Raw genomic sequence first — 22,889 nt, 5'->3', positions numbered from 1 at the left:
CTTCCGCTCATACTGCAGGAAAAAGATTGCCGATAAACTCATTCAGCCGTGCCATGTCACCAACATGGACTAGGTACCGCTCACTTTTGACATCCCGGTGAGTCACCCTGTCGAAAAGAAGGGGACCAGCACGATAGCGATATGCACAACAGGGCACGAAAATTCGTTTTGGATGCTGTTTTACGACTGAAAAAATAAATCACAACCATCTCAGTTTTTTTCCCGCTCCCTTTTTTAAACACACACTAGCATGCATGATTTACCGGTATATGTCAACTTTGACGCCTAGTCATTAATCGAAATAGAGCTTTTAAAGAAAAACTTAAACTTTTAACACTTTGATTTGAAATGGTTTATTTCAAGCAATAAAAGCTTGAAATAAACCAAAGAATAATGCACAAAACAATGTAATCAGCAGTTTTACATTCAAACAAAGATGTATCAAACTTCAGATAATTAGTCAAGTGCATTCAAGAATGCCCATTAAGCGCATTCTCGAACGTGCCACACATCCCTGGTGTTGTTAGCATAAGAGTTAAATTTTCATCTCTTGAGTGGCTTTTACCATTTTAAAGTTACCATTTCTACTTGAATTGTTTGTGTATTTTTGCTTTTTAATGATATTTTGTTAAACGACAATCAAAAAGCAATGTTCAGTTTTTGTATTTTGCTTTTTTTTGGATTGATTATTTGTGATATAATGATTTGGTTTAAAGTTGCTTAGTTGACCATTCTGGTCATAGTTTATCCTGTGACAATGTGTAAGCTGTTTTAAGTTTGTGTTACCATGACAACACTAAAAATGTTGTGTATACATCTCTAACACTTTTGATGTGATCCGTGAACATTTCTGTTTATTGTTTTAAACTAAAACTGATTAGAGTTTCATACTTTGTTGAGATGTGAGCAAATAACTATTTTGTAAAAGATACAATTCAGATTAGTCAGAAAAAGAAACAGACTGGTGTTTGTGTCTGGTGTTCTTGTGATTCCTGTTTTCTAGTAGATGTCAGAACTGTTCCTCTGTTCTGTTTGGTTCTCAGTGCTCTGTTCCAATCTTTACTGTGAAGAATAAAGTGGACGTGAACATCAGTCAGAAGTGTGGAGTCTTTCCCACATTGTGGGTTTCTGTTGTTTGTTGGTTCTCTGCTGGACTCCTCAGGTCCAGTTTTGACTGTTGAAACCAGGACTGAGGTGAGATCACAGAGCTACAGCAGAAGCTGTGAAGAAGACTGAAGCAAACAAACTGCTATTCTGTGGTTTTCTCATCAGTCTGAGGGCAGCAGTGAGGTTCAGCTCAACACAAATCTGCAATCTTCATTCTTCTGGTTTTGGTGAGTCTCTTTGATGTCTTCTTGAGTTTATATTTGGAGATGAGGTCAAAAACCCAAATCCAGGCCTTGAGGGCTGGTGTCCTACATGTTTTCCAACCAACCTGCCATTGAAGCTCCGTATTGGCTAAACACACCTGATCCAGGTGATTAGTAGCAAATAAGTGCTGCTACGCAGACCCGAGAAACTAAACCACCGCTGAGTGCGTGTTGGTCCAACCAGCAAACGCCAAAAGTTTAGCATGGCGAAAGCCCTGCCTCCCCTCTGGAAATGCTAATTCGAAATGAATTATGTGACAATGTTCACAGGAGCACGGCCACCAGGGAATCAAGAGGACCTTGTCTCTATTAAGATCGGGCTGTTATTGGCCAGGGATGGCGTCGGAGGTCACCCAGTGGTGCCAGGCATGCGAAAGGTGTCAAATGGGAAGAGATGCCCCCCAGCCGGCTGTCAGTCTAATGGGGCACTTGATGTGGCATCACAACCTAATGAAATTTTGGCCATTGACTAGACCCTGCTGGAACCAGCAAGGAACGGGGTTGAAAATGTGTTGGTCATGACTGATGTTTTCAGCAATTCTAACTCTGGACCAGTGGGCCTCCACGGTTACTTTTAATGTCTGCTCAGAACTTCTTTTGATGTTTTAGCAATCTGTTGTTTTTAGGGCCCTGTCTCATGCGATGATGTGTTGTGGGGGCTGCGTAAACAAAAAGGACATGAAAAAACTGAATCGTCCGATCAGGAGGGCAGGCTGTGTTGTGGAGCGTAACCTGGAGACAGGGGAGGTGGTCGCAGAGAGGAGGATGCTGTCCAAACTGGACAGCATACTTACTGATCGGTGTCCACAGCATAATGAAGAACACCGATCACCCCCTTCATAGACTCTTCGCTGACCAGAGGAACACATTCAGCATCCGCTGAATGTGTTTCTGTAACAGTGAGATGTGCTCAGGGATTTTGGTTTAGGACACTTTGGTTTCATTGCAAATATATATATATATATATATATATATATATATATATATATTTCTCCAGTATATATATATATATATATATATATATATATATATATATATATATATATATATATATATATATATTTCTCCAGTATATATATAAACTGGAGAAATACCAGGGACTCAGATAAGAACAGGAGAAAGCATGGAAAGTGAAGGTGACAGTGGTGCCAGTGGTAATTGGAGCACTCGGGGCTGTAACCCCCAAGCTGGAGGAGTGGCTACAACAGATACCTGGAAAGACCTCAGACCTCTCAGTCCAGAAAAGCGCAGTGCTAGGAACAGCTAAGATACTGCGCAGGACCCTCAAGCTCCCAGGCCTCTGGTAGAGGACCCGAGCTTGGAGGAGAAACCACCCGCGGAGGGTGAGAGGGGCGTTTTTCTTTTTTTTTATATATATATATATTTATAGGTAGATCTTCAAGACACTGTCGATTCAAAAGTAGCTCACACGCCAAAAAAGTGTGAGCACCCCTGTACTAGACAATTTGAGTTTTACTGCTTTTAGGACAAAAATGGTAAATTATTCCACAAAATGAATTCTTTCAGATGTACCAGTCAATAGAAATTATTAAAGTTAAATCTTGAACGGATTCAATGTGGTTGTAGTTTATGCTGAGATGATGAGTATGTCGTTCATGTGTGTGTTACCATGACAACACTAGAAAGATTTTGGAGACGTATTTAATTCTGACACTTTTTATGTGATCAGTGAACATTTGATTATTATTTTAAACTAAAAGTAGTAACTGAAGTATATATTTTGTCAGACTAAGTTTAGTGAGTAAAAGATTTTCCTAAAAATGTATGAAGGAAGAGGCGGATAAAGAACCAGACTGGTGTTTGTGTCTGGTGTTCTTGTGATTCATGTTTTCTAGTAGACATTAGAACTGTTCCTCTGTTCTTTTTGGTTCTCAGTGTTCTGTCCCAATCTTTACTGTGAATAATAAAGTGGACGTGAACATCAGTCAGAAGTGTGGAGTTTTTCCCACAGTGTGGGTTTCTGCTGGTTGTTGCTTCTCTGCTGGTTCCAAAGCTGGACTCTGTTCCAAAAAGCAGAGTATGTGACGTACTCGGGTAAGTTTAAGGGTAAATGAGTTGGTGTTCTTCATTTTTAGTGTCACATCTGCATGAAACTTTAAATATGAAGGACTGCATTCACTATGAAACATACTTTTTCAATGATCTAGCCATCCATCTTTCTCCGCTTCTCTGGGAGCAGGTTGCGGGGTCCGCAGTCTAAGTAAGGATGCCCAGACTTCCTCTCGCCCTGGCCACTTCCTCCAGCTCCTCTGGGGGGAACCTGAGGCGTTACCAGGCCAGCCAAGAGAGTCGTAGTCGTATAGTCTCTCGCATGTCATGGGCCTTCCCCGGGGCCTCCTCCCAGTGGGATATGCCCGGAACACCTCCCCAGGAAGGGGTCAGGAGGCATCTGGACTAGATGCCTGAGCCACATCAACTAGCTCCTTTCGATGTGGAGGAGAAGCTGTTCTACTCCAAGCTCTTGGCGGGTGACTGAGCTTCTCACCCTTTCTCTAAGGGAGCGCCCATTCACCCTACAGAGGAAGCTCATTTCAGCCGCTTTTATTTAGGACCTCGTTCTTTCGGTTATGACCCAGAGCTCATGACCATAGGTGAGTATTGGAACAAAGATCGACCGGTAAATTGAGAGCTTTGCATTGCAGCTGTTCTCTCCTGACAGATGGAATGATGGGAAATGAAGTTCATGTTGAAGTGTGGTCCAAGCAGAACAGAAAGGTCTCACCTCATAGTCAGGACTTGGATCAGCAGCTGCATGTGCTTCTGTCATGGCGTTCTGGATGAGCTGCTGAGGTCTGTTTGCATCAAGACTCTCAGCTGCTTTAGTCAAACTGCTGAGCGATGGAACAATGGAGCCGTTTCTGAAGGAAGAGGATCAAACATGATGCTCTGCATCCGTTTGCTTCAGGAAGTGGAGGTTTTTTAGAGTCTCCAGACTGTTTCTGAACGACCAAAGAAAAGCAGCTGATGTGGTTCTGTCTCCTACCAGCAGGGAGCGCTCTCAGCCGAACAGAACAGATCACTTAGTTCCTTACTCATTTTTGGCCGTTTTAATGAACTGAAATACCTCCACACGGGCTGAAATTCAATTTTTGAGTCACAAACATGTTTTTTTACCGCCCAAATTAAAACACTATTTTACATAGAAATGCCTTTGGCGTTTTACTTTTTGAACTATTTTCTGATTTGTTTAAAGAAAATTGCTCATAAGTCATTAATAATTGGTCTGAACACGTCTTTTTTGTCATCTAACTGTAAACTCCAATTCAAACATGCTGACAAAACAAGGACAGATTTCCTAATTCTGCTTCCATGTGATCACATGAAAACAGTCCAATGTTTTGTATTCTTCTTCTTCTATATCAGTGTTTTTCAACCTTTTTTGAGCCACGGCACACTTTCACCCTGACAAAAATCCCGCGGCACACCAGCATCCCAAAAAAAAAAAAAAACAGAGATTCATGGTCTGTATTGATCGACCGCCCCCCCCCCCCCCCCCCCCCCCCCCCCCCCCCCCCGTGCAATCTCACGTGGATTTTTGTGATAATTGTGGCAGAAAAAGCAGGAAGTTGCAGCTGTTTTTTTCTAAGAGATGAACCACCACTAAAGACGAGCTCTAGCTGGTATTTTTGTTAGAACTGAGCGACTTTATCAGCAGAATTAAGAACAAGGAAGGGGCCAGACTTTTCCTTACACAGTTATAGCTGCAGCTAAATCGCGGTACCGTGATTCTTATCAAAATGTCTTTAATAGAATTAAATAAACACAAAGAAAAAGTAATTTTAAGATCTTTTATACTCCTAACTACTCAGTGTTTTATCAGGGCCTGTTTGGATGAACACAGAGCTGAAATCCTGGAGATGGAAAATGTTTTTAGATCAGTGAATCAGGGCAATTTCTCCACGGCACACTTGACCATCTCCCACGGCACACTAGTGTGCCGCGGCACACTGGTTGAAAAACACTGTTCTATATCATTGACATTAAAGCTGCAGCTCTGTCACCAGGAAACAACATGTGAAAGGTCCCAGTTTTTGGTGGAACACCGTCTCTGTGATGCTACAGACGCTGCTAAAACACAGTGGATTTCATTCTGTTCTATGTAGAAAAGACTGTTTGATTCATGTCTGATGAATTCATCTTGGAGTTTTTATCCTCCACGTCTATAAGTCCACTCCGTGAAAATCCTGTCCGACTTTAAAGCGGTCTGTGTTTCCATGGTGACAGAAGGAACAGCTGGTTAGCATCTTTCTAACTTGACTGAACTGAGGGATGGGGCTTCCAGCAAAGAACCAACCTGAGAGCAGATGTGTTAAAGTGGGTGTTTCCACACAAAAAAACCAGTCCAGCTTCGTTGCAATATCCCAACTGGGTCTGCATTTATTAACACCGTCGGCCTGTATCTCTTATTCTCCGGTCTCACTTCCTGAACTTCAACATAAATAGACAAACCATCATTGCCCCCTAGTGGCAGGCCCATTAACTTAAACAAACAATATACAATATTGTTACATCTTTTCTCTTTTTGGAAGCTACTGCTCAATGTTATTCTTTGTACGGTCAAAATAAAAAGAATCATCACATATGTCTAGAACAGCTAAATCAGTTTACCATAACACAATCCAAACTTTTCAAACAAATGTTTGATTTTTTTTTTTTTTTTTTTTACAGGAGTGTCTTTGTAGCGCCTTGGCTTGTGAATGACCCTACCAGTTCTGGTTGTTATTGGTCTCTCAGGGGTCGGTTGAGTTTGTACTAACTCTGCTTGGGCACTTTCCGGGTCAACCGTCTCAATATCAAGGGGTACTGTTGGTGTTATGTTGTGAGAACGCCTGAGGTGCCTACGGTTTCTCCTCAGCACAGCACCTGACTCCATTGCAACCTCATAGGACCTATCCTCGACAGATTTTCTCACCAAGCCTCTCCTCCATTTGTTGTGGGGCTGAAAAGGCTGAACTCTCACAACATCACCTACTTTCAAAGGACTGAGGTCTCTGGCTGATCGGTTGTAGTAAGCACACTGACGATGTTGGTTGTTAAGCAGTGCTTCTTTGGCTTGAGGTACTTTGGGCTTGAGTAGACTGGGTTTGACTGGAAGCAATGTCCGTGTGCGGCGACTCAGTAGCCTTTGTGCTGGGCTGCTGTCCAGTCCCTGGGATGGTGTATTGCGATGGTCTAAGAGTGCAAGATAAGGATCTAGTCCAGAAGCTTTGGCTTTGTGTAACAGTCTCTTGGCCGTCTTAACAGCTGACTCGGCTTTGCCATTACTCTGTGGGAAACCTGGGGATGAGGTTTTGTGTTCAAATTCCCACCGTAGGCTGAATCTCTGAAACTCTTGAGAAGAGTACTGTGGTCAATTGTCTGAGACTACAGTGTTGGGGATGCCGTATCTGGCAAAATGAGCTTTTAATTTTTTGATCACTGTGCTCGATTTGGTGTCTGGCAGAAAGTCTATCTCCCAAAGGTTGGAGTAATAGTCAACTATTACATGATAGTCTTTGTTGTCAAACTGAAATAAGTCAACACCCACTTTGGCCCACGGCCTGTTTGGTATTTCATGTGGGTGGAGTGTTTCCTTTTGTTGTTTGTCATCTACTGACCTGCAGATATCCCAACGAGCAATATGTTTCTTGATTTGGTCACTCATGCCAATCCAGAACACGCATTCCCTGGCTCTCCTTAGGCATCCTTCTGCACCAAAATGAGATGAGTGCAGGCGCCTGGTGATGTCCTCCTGGAGGGAAGAAGGGATAACCGCACGTTCTCCTTTAAACACAATGCCATCTTGGTGACTGAGTTCCTCTTGAAAAGAAAAGTATGGATTTATTTCAGTTGGTATTGCTCTTTTATCTGAAGGCCATCCTTGCTGCATCATTTTGATAATCATTTGTAGAGTTTTGTCACCTTTTGTTGCTGTTCTGATCTGGCTAAGACTGTCATGGGAAATAGGCAAATGTTGCAACATATTAACAGTCTCTATTTCAGCTTCTCCAGAGTCCTGGTGTGCACCTTCTGGGAGGTATGCTCTGCTCAATGTGTCTGCCAGTAACATGTCTTTGCCTGGGACGTACACCACATTCAGGTCATATTTCTGAATACGTAGCATCATTCTTTTGAGTCTCTTTGGTGCACTTAACAGTGGTTTTCTAACTATGGTCACTAAGGGCTTATGGTCAGATTGGACGGTGACTTTGCGACCATAAGTGTACTGATGGAACTTCTCGACACTGAAAACCATAGCTAAGAACTCCTTCTCGATCTGAGCATAACCGCGTTCTGTTTGCGTGAGTGCTCTACTTGCATATGCGATGGGCTTTCCCTTCTGTAGGAGTGCTGCACCCAAACCTGCGTCTGATGCGTCACATTGCACCACCAGATCATCTTCTGGGTTGTAGTACTTTAGGGTAGGAGCATCTGCAATCGTCTGTTTAATATTCACGAAAGCATTCTTATGATGATCTGTCCATTCCCATTCAGTGTCTTTATGGGTCAACTGTCTTAACACTGCACACTGATTGGAAAGATGTGGGCAAAACTTAGCTAAATAATTAGCCATGCCTAGCAGTCTTTGTATTGCCTTCACATCTGTGGGCCTCGTCATTTGTTCAATTGCACGCACCTTGTCTGGGTCAATCTTAAGTCCATTCGCTGTGAGACGATGTCCGATGTATGTGCACTCACGTTGTCTCAGTTTAAACTTTTCTGGGTTCAGTTTGATGTTTTTCTGTTGACAGCGTTCCAGGAATTTTCTCAACTTTGCATCATGGTCTTGGATGGCTGCTTCCGGACTTTCACCTTGGCCTGTTATAAGCACATCGTCAGCAATAATGTAAAGGCCTGGCAGCCCATCCAGAGCTTGGGTCAGTTTTCTCTGGAAAACCTCAGGTGCTGGACTAATCCCCATGGGCATTCTAAGCCATCTGTAGCGCCCAAATGAAGTGGAGAAGGTAGTGAGGTAACTCGACTCCTCTGCGAGTTTCACATGCCAAAATCCATTCTTAACGTCGCAAACTGTGAACACTTTTGCCTTAGACATGTCTGGAAGTACATCCTCAATAGTAGCCAATGGAAAGTGACTTCTTTTGAGTGCCTTATTCAAGGGCTTTGGATCAATGCAAACTCTGAGTTTATCGTTCTGCTTTTGCACAACCACCATGCTGCTGATCCAATCTGTGCTACAGTCAACTGGGGTGATAATACCTCTCTGCTCCAACTTCTGAAGCTCCTCCTTTAGTGGCTTCATCATGGCGACAGGCACTCGTCGCTTTGGGAGTTGTACTGGCTTCACGCACTGGTCCACTTCCCTTTTGTATTTTCCTTCCAGACAACCGTCTCCTGTGAACACATCTGCAAAATCTGTTTTAATTTGTTCGAATGTCCATTTCCCGTTTGCGTCTTCTCCTTTTGTCACAATGCTATCCATAGTCATAATGTTTTCATAGTGTACTTTTATCAGCTTCATAGCTTCACTAGCTCTTTTACCAATCAGTGGCACAGGGCCGTCTTTGCCTACCACCTGGAACTCTAACTGGTACAGTTTTTGGCTTCTGGGGTTCCTTAACTTCACTTTACATTTACCCAGTGGCTTCACTTTGCTACCGTTATACATCACTAACACAGAATTTGTTTCATCAAGTGTTACATCTTTGTTTAGCAGGTAAACAGGTAACACATTACATGTGGCTCCACAGTCTATTTGAAATTTTACCATCTTTTTGCCTAAGAGCATGTTTGCAAACAGTTTAGCGTCTTTCATTTTGTCAGAGCTAACAGGTTTTCCATTTTCTCCTTGTGCCTCATCTTTAACACACAAAATATCCTCAAACTCACTTTCACATTCTGTTATATGATGCACTGTTTTCTTCTTTCGTGTGTCAATGCGGGCTTTACACTTTGCAGCAAAGTGGTTTTCCTTACCACACTTTTTGCATTTTTTCCCAAATGCTGGACATTTTAGTTTGCTCCTTTGATGCGTTCTGCCGCAAAACTTGCATTCGACTGTGCTTTCTTTGTCTCTTTTTCTCTGATGCTGGTGAGGAGACCTGTGTACAGCGTGAACGTCCTCCTCCGTTGTACTTGAAATTGCTTTGCAGTTCTCATGGGATAATTCAGCCGCTCTGCAGAGTTGAATACAGGTGTCCAACGTCATGGCTCTCTCTCTCAGAAGCCTTTCTCTCATGCCGTCATTGTTAATGCCACATACTATCCTGTCTCGGATGAGTGAGTCTCTTAAAGTGCCAAAATTGCACGTTTTGGTGAGCAGTTTCAGTTCAGTCACATAACTATCAATGGACTCACTGATGCCCTTATTTCTTGTGAAAAATTTGTACCGCTCCACTGTTTCATTCACCGTGGGATTGCAGTAATTGTTAAACTTTTCAATCATGTCATCCACCTTCCAGTCAGACTGTGGCTTGTCCCCCATTAGTGTATCCAGCAGCTCTCTGCCATTTTCTCCCACCAAATAACGGAATTGAGTCACTTTCTTACCCTCCTCATCTGGGGCAACTGTCAATCCAACATAAAGTTGAAACTCATCTCTCCAAGTCTTCCATGTTTTCGACAGGTTGTTGGAGTCCAGACACAGTACTTGTGGAGTTTTCAGTCCTTCCATTTTAGCTAGCTCGTCCGTGTATGATGCTAAGCTCTGCTAATGTTAGCGCTTCACCGTCTTCCACGGAACCTCTGCAGCAAACGACGAGAGAAAAAAAATGCTCTTAAAAAAACTGGGTAGAGTTCTCTACCGCTGCCACCATGTTAAAGTGGGTGTTTCCACACAAAAAAAACAGTCCAGCTTCGTTGCAATATCCCAACTGGGTCTGCATTTATTTACACCGTCGGCCTGTATCTCTTATTCTCCGGTCTCACTTCCTGAACTTCAACATAAATAGACAAACCATCATTGCCCCCTAGTGGCAGGTCCATTAACTTATACAAACAATATACCATATTGTTACAAAATGAACATTCAAATCCTCCACAAGCTAAACCCCATCAGCGTTGGATTGCTGCTGACAGACAGACTTCATTGATGGCATCTTCCGTTCTGGACCTGACGTTTAGCACACCATAGCTGGATTCCAGAGCGCTTTATCAAAGCGCCTTAAGCCGTTTGGACTCTGGCGCTCCACGCGCTGGATGAATAGTGGCGTTTGGAGGAAGTGCGGCTGCGCAGCATATCTGCCATAAAGTGAAAGGGTGTGGAGACAACTGAGCGGGTGTATTCAGGAACTGAGTGAGTGAACCTTACAACCGCGCAGGCGCAATTCTAACCTAGCGACCCCCTATTTTACAACTGCACGGCTGCAATCTTCCTTTGCGCCCTCACCAGGATTTACGCTAAGTGTTAAGGGGGCGTTTTTGTGACTTGGGGGCAGGAAACTTTCTAGTTGATCTGATTGGCTAAAATTTGCATGTCGAGTCCAGCGAAGCAGCGGGGCGGGACTTTCTGTTTGGGGCTTTAATAGAAAAGAAACGGCAGCTGTAAGGTGGATTAAAAGGATTCAAACAGTAACAAATGCAGTGTTTTTCACATGAGATAAACTTACAGCACAAAAAAACCCGCTACACTTTCTTACCTTGGTCTTGGGTCGTTGGTGAATGTTTTAATTACATTACATCCACCGTGTTTTTATATTAAAGCCTCTAACACAAACAGGGGCGGCGAACAAGTATGACACAAAGAGCCGAAATTTCTAACTGTGATGGTCAAAGAGCCACACCACACACTGACCTGCCACACACAAACATGTAATTAAATCCATTTTATTTTATAATACACTCCTCTCCGTACAATACAACAGCACTGGATTAAATGGCACTGTTTCAGTCATGGATTTTTTTTTATGTATTTAATGTTAAAACACACATGCTAGTGTGTGCTTTAAAAAGGCAGTGGGAGCAAAACTGAGTTGGTTATGATTTTTTTTTTTTTTTTTCAATCAGCATCCAAAAATGTCATCAAAGTCCTCATCTGCTGTATCTGAAACAGCTGAGCTTAACCCTTGTGCTATCTTAGATGACCCCACCCTGACATTGACGTGTTCTCCCTACCATGACAAAGGTGGATAAAGGTGGAAAGATTTCATGTAATCCATGAACACCAGTGAAGATCACAAATCATTGAAGAAAAAAGGTTCAGCGCACTGTCTAGTGGGTCTAGATGACCCAACTCCCAATGTTAAAATGCCTAGGATAGCACAAGGGCTAATTTCTATCAAACAAGCCGGCTTCCCTTTCGTCATCGTCAGAGTCCGTCTCTTTGCCGTGCTGCTCATAAGAACAGTGAAAGCAGACGCATCAGCCCAAGTTTAAGTTCTACAGTGCCAAAGTGTGGCGTAACTCACCGGCGCTGCGTCCCTGTTAGAGGAGCGGAGGATGGACAGCTTTTCATTGTCATCTGCTGGAAGTGGCTGCGCTTGAGTCGATCTTCCACCACAGGCAATCTCCTTTTCCGTGGAAACTCAGCTGCTGCTGCGTCTTCTTGTCTTGTCGGAGATGGTTTTCCAGCGTCTTCACTTGCGAACCATAGATTCATTATTTTAAATCCTCTGGCAGCTGAGGTTTGATAAAGATAGAAAGATCTTCACAGATTCTGACTTCCTGCTATAATAACTCTTCTGATAAACGTTCAAATGTGTCAGCAAGTATCTCAATCGTTTTGTATTAACACAGAGAGTGAACCACAAATGCATTTCTAAAGAAAAAAGATCGTTTTTTTTGCCTTTTAATCAGAATTGTTCGCTTCAACCTGTAAATGCACACATGCAGCGAGCCGGCTGCCAAGGGACCGTCAACAAAGTGCAACCTCTGTGAACTGTGAAACACCACTGTGTAAAAATCAATAAAGATTTAAAAAGCGAAGACATGTGCATATTAATATGAACTGGTAATGAAGACTCATCAGCACAGTCATGCCACATTATTATTATTATTATTATTATTAGACTAAATTTTGCGAGAAAGCCGAACTGCAGCTGCTCTATTCCCGTGTTCCTCCGAGTAGCTGATAGCTTGCAGTTTAAACTGTGCTTCATAAACGTGTCTCTTTGCATTTCCAGGGTTTCCAAAACGGAGTCGTTCTGCATTATACTCATAATGCACCTTTGTACTATGGAGGGGGGGGGGGTTCTTTCACATCCTCTCTCTCTCCATATTGTTCTCATGCTGTTCTCTCCTAGATCCTCTTTACCGAAGTGACACAACAACACACTAGGGCCGCTCTGTACATTCTGAAAAAAATGTAAGACTTTCACCTTATGGTTGTAAAGGTATGGTATATAGAAAATATGATAAAAGGCAGAGACCCGCATGCAGTTCAAGAGCTGCCTGTTAGCCCCCTCCCCCTCTGAAACATGAAGGTCCCGCCCCACTTCCTCACCGATAAGACATGCAAATTTCGGCCAATCAGATCAACCAGAAAGGTTCCTGCCCCCAAGTCACAAAAACGCCCCCTAAACACTGAGCGTAAATCCAGGTGAGGGCGCAAAGGAGGATTGCAGCCGTGCAGTTGTAAAATACGGGGTCGCTCGGTTAGAATTGCGCCTGCGCGGTTGTAAGGTTCTCTCACTCAATACCTGAATACGCCCACTCAGTTGTCTTCACGCCCTTTCCCTTTATGGCAGATATGAAACGCCATAGCGCAATCCGTCACTGCCTGGACCTCTTTCTGGGTCCTAGTGCCCTAAATGTTACAGCTTCTGGTTACACAAAAAAAAGTAAATTCTAGAGGCTGCTCATCATCATCACTACCTGCTGCTCATCATTACCTAGCAACCATACCAAGACCATAGCAGCTATAGAGGGAAACACAACAAACCATCAACGGCGGTTAAAGCAGTCAGACGTTTGTTCTGCAGCTCAGCAAAAATCTCTGCTTTAGGTTTTGGGGAGAAAAACAAAGGAAAACACACGGAGAAGGATTCTGCAAAGGAAATCCCAAGTTCTATTGGTAAGTCAGCGTCCTGGAAACATGCTTTGTTGGTTCTGAAGTGGCATGAATGCAGACTTAGATTGGTTTGTTTCCTTGGATTCTTCAGATGGATTCAAGCTGTAAATGTTGTCAGCATAAAGCAAGTTTGGACTAAACTAAAGCAGAAAGTGGCTTTGAAGATGGTCAGGAGAAATGAGGGCTTTTTTCAGGAATTCTTGGAAGAGGAGGACTTCTCCAAACAACCAGAATCTAGGAGGAGGTTTTTTCAGCATTGAGATCAGGATTTAGCATGAGCTTCAATCCCATTTTTGTTCAATCCAAATGTTTACCGTCATATTCAGGAGTTCAACTCTGAAAGCCACCATGACATCATAGACATTAAAGACCCTGTTACCTAGCAACCAAACACAACAAACTGTAGACTATTCAAACTGGACATTTTGGGGCAACAATTCTATTCTAACTCAAGTTTTTATGAAAAATCCAAATGATGGAAACAGATTGTGTAAAGGAAATGAGGATATATTGGTGAGTCACAGTCCTGGAAACATGAGTTGTGCTCTGATGAAGACGCCTGATCCAAATGTGGATTTTTGAAATGTTCTTCATGAGATTCAAACTGATTGAAGCTTTGAATTAGAGGTGTCAACACAGTTCTGCATTGGATTCATTCTGTTTCAGTGTCTAAGGTTGGTTGCGCTGTGGTTAGCGCTCTTGCCTCACAGCAAGAAGGCCCCCGGTTCAAGTCCCGGCTGGGGGACATGAAAAACAACATCAAAGGGGGACCTTTCTGTGTGGGGTTTGCATGTTCTCCCCGTGCATGCGTGGGTTCTCTCCGGGGTCTCTGGCTTCCTCCCACCATCCAAAACCATGCTTCATAGGTTAATTGGTTACTCTAAATTGTCCATAGGTGAGAGTGAATGGGTGTGTGATTGTGGATATTCTACCCTGCAACAGACTGGCGACCTGTCCAGGTTGTCCCCTGCCTTCGCCCACAAGTGGCCGGGATAGGCTCCGGCAGCCCCGTGACCCCAAAAGGGAGAAAGCGTAATAGAAAATGAATGAATGAATGTCTACGGTTGGTTTTGTGGCATAAACCAAGTTTTTGTTAAACAGCAGCGTTTTAAAAATGGAGGGGGCGGTATCTGCAACCGTATCCTCTTGGCGTGATGGAGAAACGTAGAGCAACTTTCTCTTTTGTGCATAACGGGCACATTTATTCATAATAGAAAGATCCAGAACATAATCCTCGGATCAGGAAGTCCATCATACACACACTGAACATTTGCACATGTGCAGCTCTGCTGCAGAAGCAGACTTCACTGTCATCAGCGTACTGTAAAGAACCTTGTATGAACACATGCTAAAAACACACACTCATACATACACTCTTCCATTCCAAATCTTTCTAAGGTCTCATTCACATATTTTTTTCTGTGAAATTTTGCCTTTTTGCAATGATGGAAATCAAAACCCAAAAAGTGTTTCAATCTTCCCAAATCCTTCATTTAAATCTGTCAGTTAACATTTGCTTTACATCACTTAGAGCCAGTTCACTGCTTCCAGCTAGAATAATATCAACCCAAATCACAAGGATCATGTTTTCATCCTCCCTTTCCCTAGAATAGAGACAGTGATCAGCAGGATTCTGTTCAAAACTGTTTTCAGTCAAATGCGACCCGATTGCTTTAGCCCATAAAGTGACTTATGTAGCTTACACGCCAGTTTTGACCTATTTTATCTGCTTTTTGAAACATTTTAGTTGTTCCACAAATATTTCACAGTCTATTTGTCATGTCTGCAGTGGATGAAAAAGTCACACTGAAATCTTTTCATTCTTTATGGTTATAGCCTTTAGCCACAAACCTTGCTGTAACCCTTGTTCTATCCTATGCACTTTAAAATTGGAAGTTGGGTCATCTAGACCCACTGGACAGTGCTCTGAACCTTTTTTCTTCAATGATTTGTGATCTTCACTGGTGTCCATGGATTACATGAAATCTTTCCACCTTTATCCACCTTTGTCATGGTATGGAGAACACGTCAAAGTAAGGGTGGGGTCATAGGATAGCACAAGGGTTAAATTTATCAGCTCCGTCAACGTCTGTTTTAACGGCATAGACCCACCTTCCCCCCACTGCTTTCCTGCCTGCAGGTACCTTAGTAAAGGTGAAAGTTTTGTTGTCTATCAGTGACTTCATTTCTTCCTCCATAGAAATCTTCCATTGCTCTGACTCTGCTGATGCTACTGCTTCCTGGTAGGTATTGGGGAGATCACTCTGTAAAAGAAATCTACACACATTTGGAGATTGCCATTACAGTCAGTGTCAGTCTATTTTTATCTGTTTTTTATTGAACATTTGCAGAATACAACACAAAAATACGGCATTTATAACAATACAACAGAAGTTTGAATACAAAATAAATTTGTTTTTACCTTTTGAAATGTTTAACTTTAAGGAACAGAAATATAAGTTTTATATTTTTTAGAAACAAACTGGTTTTCCATAAAAACATTTTTTTACATGGAAATTAATTTGAAATTTTGCTGTAGTTCTAGTATCAGTAAGAAGAATTCAGGTTTTTTTATTGGAAAATTTACTTTCATGAATATGCATAGGTCAAACGAGAGATCCCTTCTGCTTTTCTAAGCAGAACTCTGCCCTTCAGAGATAGATCTCGTTGCAGCCATTGATTAAGGTTTTTTTTGGGTTTTATCTATTATATGAGAGAAATTTTTAAAACATCTGGATTGCATATCTTCAGTAATTTGAATACCAAGGTATGTTACAGATGTTTTTACAGGAATACATTGGATAGATGTTACTAAACAGTTTTTAACAGGCAGAATTTCACTTTTGTTTAAATTAAGCATAAGTCCAGAAGCTTTAGAAAAGGATTGGATAATGTCAATCGCCACAGCTACTTGTGGTTTCTCGAAGAAAGAGAGCAGTATCGTCTGCTAGTTGACTTATGAATATTTCCCTCTTAGTAACAATTAAGCCTTTTAATGGACTGAGTTTGATATGTAGGTTGAGGAGTTGTACAGAAAGAAGAACCAGATACACCGATAAGGGGCATCCCTGCCTTGCGCGAGTTTTAAGTAGAATCTGATCCTGTTGCTGTCAACATGTGCACTGTTACCTCCGTCACTTAATGGCTGTTGAACCTGAACTGCAGTGACGTTTGTAAATTTGATCCAAGTCCTCTTGTAGTTTGATCGTTTCAACTTTCTGCTCATCTGACTGGCTGTCCAGATGTTTTTGTGGAAGTATCGTGATGCCTGTGATTAGATCATGTTCTTGTTGCTTTCTTCATTTGGCTAAGTTGCCACCAAATGTTCTTAAAAAATTGGCTGATACGTATTTGAACAACTCCCAGTTAACTGAGAAATTATTCTCCAATTTGGCTTTATTAAAGATTTTTTGTCATGGTGCCTCTGTCAGCCCCGCCCCTCTGCTCTGCTCTGCTCCCGACTCCACCAGCTGTGACCAATTCATCCTCATCAACTCTGCCCTTCTTAAGGAGACCCAGCTCCACAACTCATCGCCAGATCGTTGCCCCTTATGGTGACTAACCTGGTCTCAGTCTCGCTCATGTTTATGCATCCTATGCTGATCCCGCAATTAATGTTTTTATTCCTGTCTCAGGATTCCTGCTCTCGAGTGTCACCTGTGTGGAAGTCAGTTCGAGCCCCCCTGCTGTTCTGGAAAAACCCCACCCTCCGCTAGCCGCGCTACTACCTCCAGCCATGCCTCAAGCTTCGCTCCTCTCTGGATCACATTCACGCTATCACCATCTTCCTGGAAGGAAAGAATAAAAATCATCCTTACTTACCTCTCATCTACCTGTGTCCTCATGCTGGGTCTGCCGCTCCTCCGAATCATGGTGCTTTTTAAAGAAAATTGTAAATTTTTGTTTGCACCTCTGTAATTTTGAGCAACAAGTTATTTAACTTCCAACTTTACTGACATTTTGTGACGGCCATAAAATATCATTATGAACAGCTTGATGGTCGCTTAGTGGACACGGTAAGATGTTCACTGAAATATCCTTATCCTGTAAATCACTAGAAATGAACCAAAAGTCTGTTTGAGAAAAGGCTGTTCTAGATTTATTACTCCATGTAAAAGATGGTATATTTGGATGTTTGAGTCTCCAGATGTCAACCAAGTTAAACTGTTCCATTAAAGATTTGAAAAATACGTTTTTGCGCTCATCATGTGATGATGGCCAACAACCATTTTTAGGGTTTAAAGTCATTTTAAAATCTCCCCCCAAAATAATTGCAGAGTTGATACTTTCGAAGCCATGTTTTTCAACGTATTCTCAAATTTAAGAAACAATAGTTTATTCTCTGCATTAAAGATGTAGCCGTATATAATAAAGATAATTATAACATTATTGTTGTAATCGCTACCTTGCCCAACAAAGGGCCCTTTAGCATTTGTTTTTGTGGGCAGAATATTCCCATTATATTTCTGTTTCAGAGTTAAAACTCCTGCGGATTTTTCAGAGTGGCGAGAAAACAAGTCATCACCCCACCGTGTTTTCCAAAAATTTACATCAGAAAAAACAGAATGAGATACCTGACAAAATACAAAATCTGCATTCAGCTGTTCAAGAAAGAAAAATGTACCTTTACGTTTGACATTACTTCTTAGCCCCCTGGCGTTGAAGGAAACAATAGACAATGAAATGTTTAGAACAAGACAAAGATCCTCTCAAAGATAAAGAAATAACAATTATTTTCAGAGCTTAACCTGCACATTAATAAAAGTGTCAAACAGAATAGCTCAACAATATTTGGTGAATATATTAGATATTCATGAAATTTCCGAAAGAGGAAAAGTTGAACTAAGCCCATATCTGTGACAGAATGTCCAAGGAAAAGAACCCAGGAGCGGGAAGAACGACCCAAATCCAATAGTTCACTGGAAGGGGCTTTAATGCCAGAGAACCATAACACCAGGGCATAGAACGAAGACGCTCCGATACAGAAACAAGAACAGACACTGCAGAAATAGACAAACATAATCAACATAAAACAGGACACCTGTGACCAGCGGGAGGGCTCAGGAAGGGGAGGGCCTCCAGGAGATCAACACAGGAGCAAAGTCACGGGCTCCATGACAATATCAATATATTTTGGACTTGTGTTTTCCATTTGGGCATCCGTACGTTAATGTTAGTCAAATCCATCCTGTTCTTGTTTTAGCAATTTGGCATCCATTTTCATTTAAAGACATGTCAGTGTCTCACATCACCATCAGTGACCTGATTACTTGACTTCTTGAGCATTGATGAAAGCTCTGCTTCCCACCAAGTCAGCTCGTTTTCCTTCCTCTCTGGCTTTTTGGATGAGGGGCCGCACGTTCAGCTGGGCTTCTCTGACAGCTGTGGAAAGGTCCTTGGCAAAGCAGAGCTTTTTTTCTCTCGTAGAAAGGAGCTGTTGTCAGCTGCCCTCCAGACTGTGTCTCTGTAGGCTCTTAGGGAGAACCGGATGATGATCGCTCTGGGACGTGTGTTGTTTGGATTGGGCTTTCTCAAGGCGATGTGCAACATCAATAGCATAAAAAGCCTGCTGAAACTCTTCTGCAATGATGCATTGACATATCTTAGTGACCTTGGCTTTCACATCTTCATCAGGACTTTCAGTGACACCAAAGAGTTTCAACCTCCACGTCCTTGAAGATGACTCCAGTTCCATCACCTGGGCCTGAAGAGCTGCCACAGTTTTTTCCTCATTTTTCAAACGTAGATCAACATCTTTCGAAGATTTGTGTGTCTTTTCTTTCGTTGCATGCAAATTCTAAGCTTCTCTGTATCCCTTCAGTCTTCAGAGTGTTTTCATCTATCTTCATTGAGTTTTCACTTATCAGCTTTTCCAAGGAATCTGCACGCACTTCCAACAAATCGCCACGCTTGTTTATCAGCTCAGATAAAAAAGCAATGACTTCATTTGAATCTGATGAGCTTTGTCCAGCTGCCAACGGGGCTTGTTTTTTTTGCAGCTGGGGCCTTACTTGGAGTTTTAGGAAGAGGAGGGAAAGCGTCCATGTCCGAAGTTGGTGACGACTTAGCGTAATCATGACACGTGGTGGTCCTCAATATTATTTTATTATGTTACATCTCAATTTTTATATTTTATACATTTGAACAAAGTACTTTATTGCTTATTTCACTGTAATAAGAATTTCAAATTATTCCTTGTCTTTGTTATTGATTACAGTTTAATGTTTATTTATACTCATAATTATCCTCTTCAGAAACTATTTTTAGGATCTTTTTGCTTTTAAAATTACTTTATTCAACGTTGTTTCTTCACTTAAGACATTTCTTTATCCATTACTGTAGTTTAAGAATACAATATACAAATGTGATCAGGTTTATTTAGTCTCTGATGCGCTTTGTCCAATCTGAACATTGGAATGAGAGGCAGTGTGATGACGTCACAACGCCTCTCATAAAATTTCCCCGAAAAGTTTTTTTTATTATTTGATTGTCTTTTCTTTATTATATCACGAATTTAAAGTGTTTTTAATATTGGAATTATTTTCAACCATATTGAGATCCAGTTAAGCAGTTTATACGTTTCTTTTTCAATAACGTTTCTGCACGTGACCCGGAAGTAAAGAGCACGAGGCGCTAGCTGTGTTAGCTTGTTAGCAGGCTAGCAGCGTTGGCATGTGCTGAGAGGACGGTCGTGTCTTTTTGGGACGTTTGTGAGGTTTTTGGACAGAAAGGACGATACGTGGTTCGTGTGGGAACTCTCAGCATTTTCCAAAGTGTCGTAAATGAGTGAAGAAGTGTTGAACGGAAAGACAACGTGGATTGCTGTGATTGTGAGACTAGCAGATGATCGATCGGAGCTGCAGTGAAGAGGACGGCGGTGTTTGTGGGAGTTGGAGCTGAAGATCGGAGCAGGAACCATGTCTTCAGAACCTCAGGAAGGTTCTGTCAGAGAACAACTTTCTGCTGCTGAAGGAACCATCGTCCAGCTTTACTTAATTGGTAAGTTCACTGCATCCACCTGCAGACAAATGGATCCATGAACGTCTTTGTTTTCCTCGTCTGAGCTGCTATCTGGATCCAAACTGTGTGGCTGGAGCTCCAATGTTGCTGCTGTTTTAGTTTCACCGCTAATGTTAGCTAGTGGTAGACTGTAAACAAGGGCATGATGGGAAATCAGTGAGTTCGGTAAAGTTAGAAAAAGTCTTTCAGATTCGGATTTCCGGTCTCATTACACTTCTGATAAATGTTCAAATGTGCCAGCAAGTATCTAATTCCTTTTGTATTAACCCAGAGAGTGAACTACAAATGCATTTCAAAAGAAAAAAGATCGTTTTTTCACCTTTTGATCAAAATTGTTCTCTTCAGGGTGTAAATTCAGACATGCAGCGAGCCGGCTGCCAAGGGACCGTCAACAAAGTGCAACCTCTGTGAAACACCATTCTATAAAAATCAATACTCTTTTGAAAAGTGAATACATCTCTACATTTATATGAACTGGTAATGAAGATCTGTCAGCATATTCATGCTAAAATAAATATTTTGTGTCTTTCTTTATTATATTTTATTGCGCATATATTTCACATTTTAATAGAGATACGAATCATAATTAAAGTGATCAAAAGCTTTTAAAAATTCTGAAGCTAGAGTCCCCAAACTTTCTGTACTGACTAATCATGACCTTATTGTCCAACTACAACAAAGATTTGGTCAGAAATTTTCTTTGTTCTTTTTTAAGAATGAAAAGTAGTTTGTCAATTACACTCATTTGCTTATAAAATACAATTAATGCAGTCTTTAACCTTTTACTCATTTTTACTATACCATCTTACTACCACAACCTTTATTTCTTTATTTTTTCTGGTATCTCAACTATTCAAATATTGATCATCATTGGCCCTTGACATTTAATTAGTTCTGCTTATAGTTAAACCACAGTTAACTCAAGGCCCGTACACACCGGGACGAATATTCGCCAGGCGTTATTCGCCAGCGTTTTTCGCCACGTTTTTTGTATTCACACCCAGGCGATTTTCGCTGACGATGAGTGGAGTGAACATGCAATTTCATTCCCTGACATTATATGGCGCTTAATGTAAAACAGAAATACTCCTGTACACAAGGTGGCGCTGCGCAACTTTACGCTTCTTAAAGTCGCTTTTCACTCAGAAGAAGAGAGCAAGTATTTACGCACTTGTCAGAATCAAACAAAGAAAACATGAATATTTCAAGCACCAGTAGCTCCAACTGGTGCTTGGTTCGGGGATATTTTAGAATGTCCGTCATTATTGCTTCGCGGCTGTGTAGACGCTACTTGGCGTCTATCTTCTTCGCTGGTATGTGTGCTCAGCAAGGCAGTTTTGTGTTTGAGCGCCCCCAAGTTGTGTTTTACTGTAACTTCAGAAGCTCCAGACACGTGAGCAAAAGCGCCATTCTCATTGGTCGAGTAGATCTCGACGCGTCGAAGAAAAAAAACGAACCCGAGGCGTTTTTTTTTTTTGACGCTTTAACGCGTGGCGTTTTTTCGCGTCGGTGTGCACACTCTCGTTGGTGCCCTTTGTTTAGTCACGAGGCGTTAAACGTCGGCGAAAATCGCCGGCGAAATTCGTCCCGGTGTGAACAGGCCTTAACTCTGTACAATGACAACTGTTCCACATTCATTTATACCATACCACTAAAGAAAATATTGATAGAAAATAACTTTCAATAGCTGTTGAAGACTGCATTAATTGTATTTTATGAGCAAAAGTGTGTAATTGTCAAATTATTTTTCATTCATAAAAAGAACAAAGAAAATTCCTGACCAAATCTTTGTTGTAGTCGGACAATAAGGTCATGATTAGTCGGTACAGAAAGTTTGGGGACTCTAGCTTCAGTTTTTTTTAAAGCTATTGATCACTTTAATTATGATTCGTATCTCTATTAAAATGTGAAAAATATGTGCAATAAAATATACTAAAGAATGACATACAAAATATTATTTTAGCATGAATATGCTGACAGATCTTCATTACCAGTTCATATAAATGTAGAGATGTATTCACAGGGCTCCAGACTAGCTTTTTTCACTAGCAGCACAGTGGCCCCCAACTGAAAATTTTAGGGGCACAACCAGAAAATTTAGGGGCGCATACCGTAAATCAACATTCTAACCAAATCTACTAATTTCCACTGTATTACGAATAAATACTTAAATAATAGATGCAGAAATTACAATGTGCTGTTTCTAATTCAGTGTCACATTTTATTCTGTACTTTTAAAGATGCAACAACAGGTAAACTGACAGCACCATCGCTGTCATGACAGTACAAATAGTAAAGAAAACGGATGGAAATTTATCTTTGTGACACCAAATAGGTGCAGCCAAGATGCACAATAAGCGTGTTTGAGATCACCCAGATGGACTCAACGCTGCGCAGATCACCTGGTGTGTGACGTATGTTTTTGTTTTTGCTCCAACATCAACTGTCAATCATCACAAAAATATTGCGAGAAAGGGGTGGGAGCAAGGGGCAAACCTACGTGAACACAGCTGGAAACTGAACTGACTGAAAGC

General features: G+C 41.6%; 3 protein-coding genes across 4 annotated transcripts in view; 2 read left to right on the top strand and 1 right to left on the bottom strand.

Moving 5' to 3' along the window:
- Positions 1 to 22,889, bottom strand: part of LOC105355327 (NACHT, LRR and PYD domains-containing protein 12-like) — a 1,049,862-nt gene that overhangs the window by 223,184 nt on the left and 803,789 nt on the right. The window lies entirely within an intron of this gene.
- The window catches only part of LOC105355240 (protein NLRC3), a 591,340-nt gene that overhangs the window by 361,283 nt on the left and 207,168 nt on the right, over positions 1 to 22,889 (top strand). The gene's annotated exons all lie outside the window — the stretch shown is intronic.
- Positions 13,159 to 22,889, top strand: part of LOC105355324 (zinc finger and SCAN domain-containing protein 2-like) — a 30,089-nt gene continuing 20,358 nt past the window's right edge. Inside the window, exons 1-2 of one of the 2 annotated variants that reach the window (XR_002874612.1) lie at positions 13,159 to 13,338; positions 13,427 to 13,891. Coding sequence is in view for 1 of the 2 variants with exons in the window: in XM_023962579.1 (XP_023818347.1) it covers positions 20,253 to 20,334 (82 nt within the window). In the remaining variant the exon portion in view is untranslated. Of the gene's footprint in view, positions 13,339 to 13,426; positions 13,892 to 20,175; positions 20,335 to 22,889 lie in introns of those variants that run through there. The other variant, XM_023962579.1, reaches the window with a different exon arrangement.

The sequence above is a fragment of the Oryzias latipes genome, chromosome 2 (assembly GCF_002234675.1).
Source record: "Oryzias latipes chromosome 2, ASM223467v1".
NCBI lineage: Eukaryota > Metazoa > Chordata > Actinopteri > Beloniformes > Adrianichthyidae > Oryzias > Oryzias latipes.
Note: the sequence above shows the minus strand (reverse complement) of the source record. Positions and strands in the feature narration are given on the sequence as shown.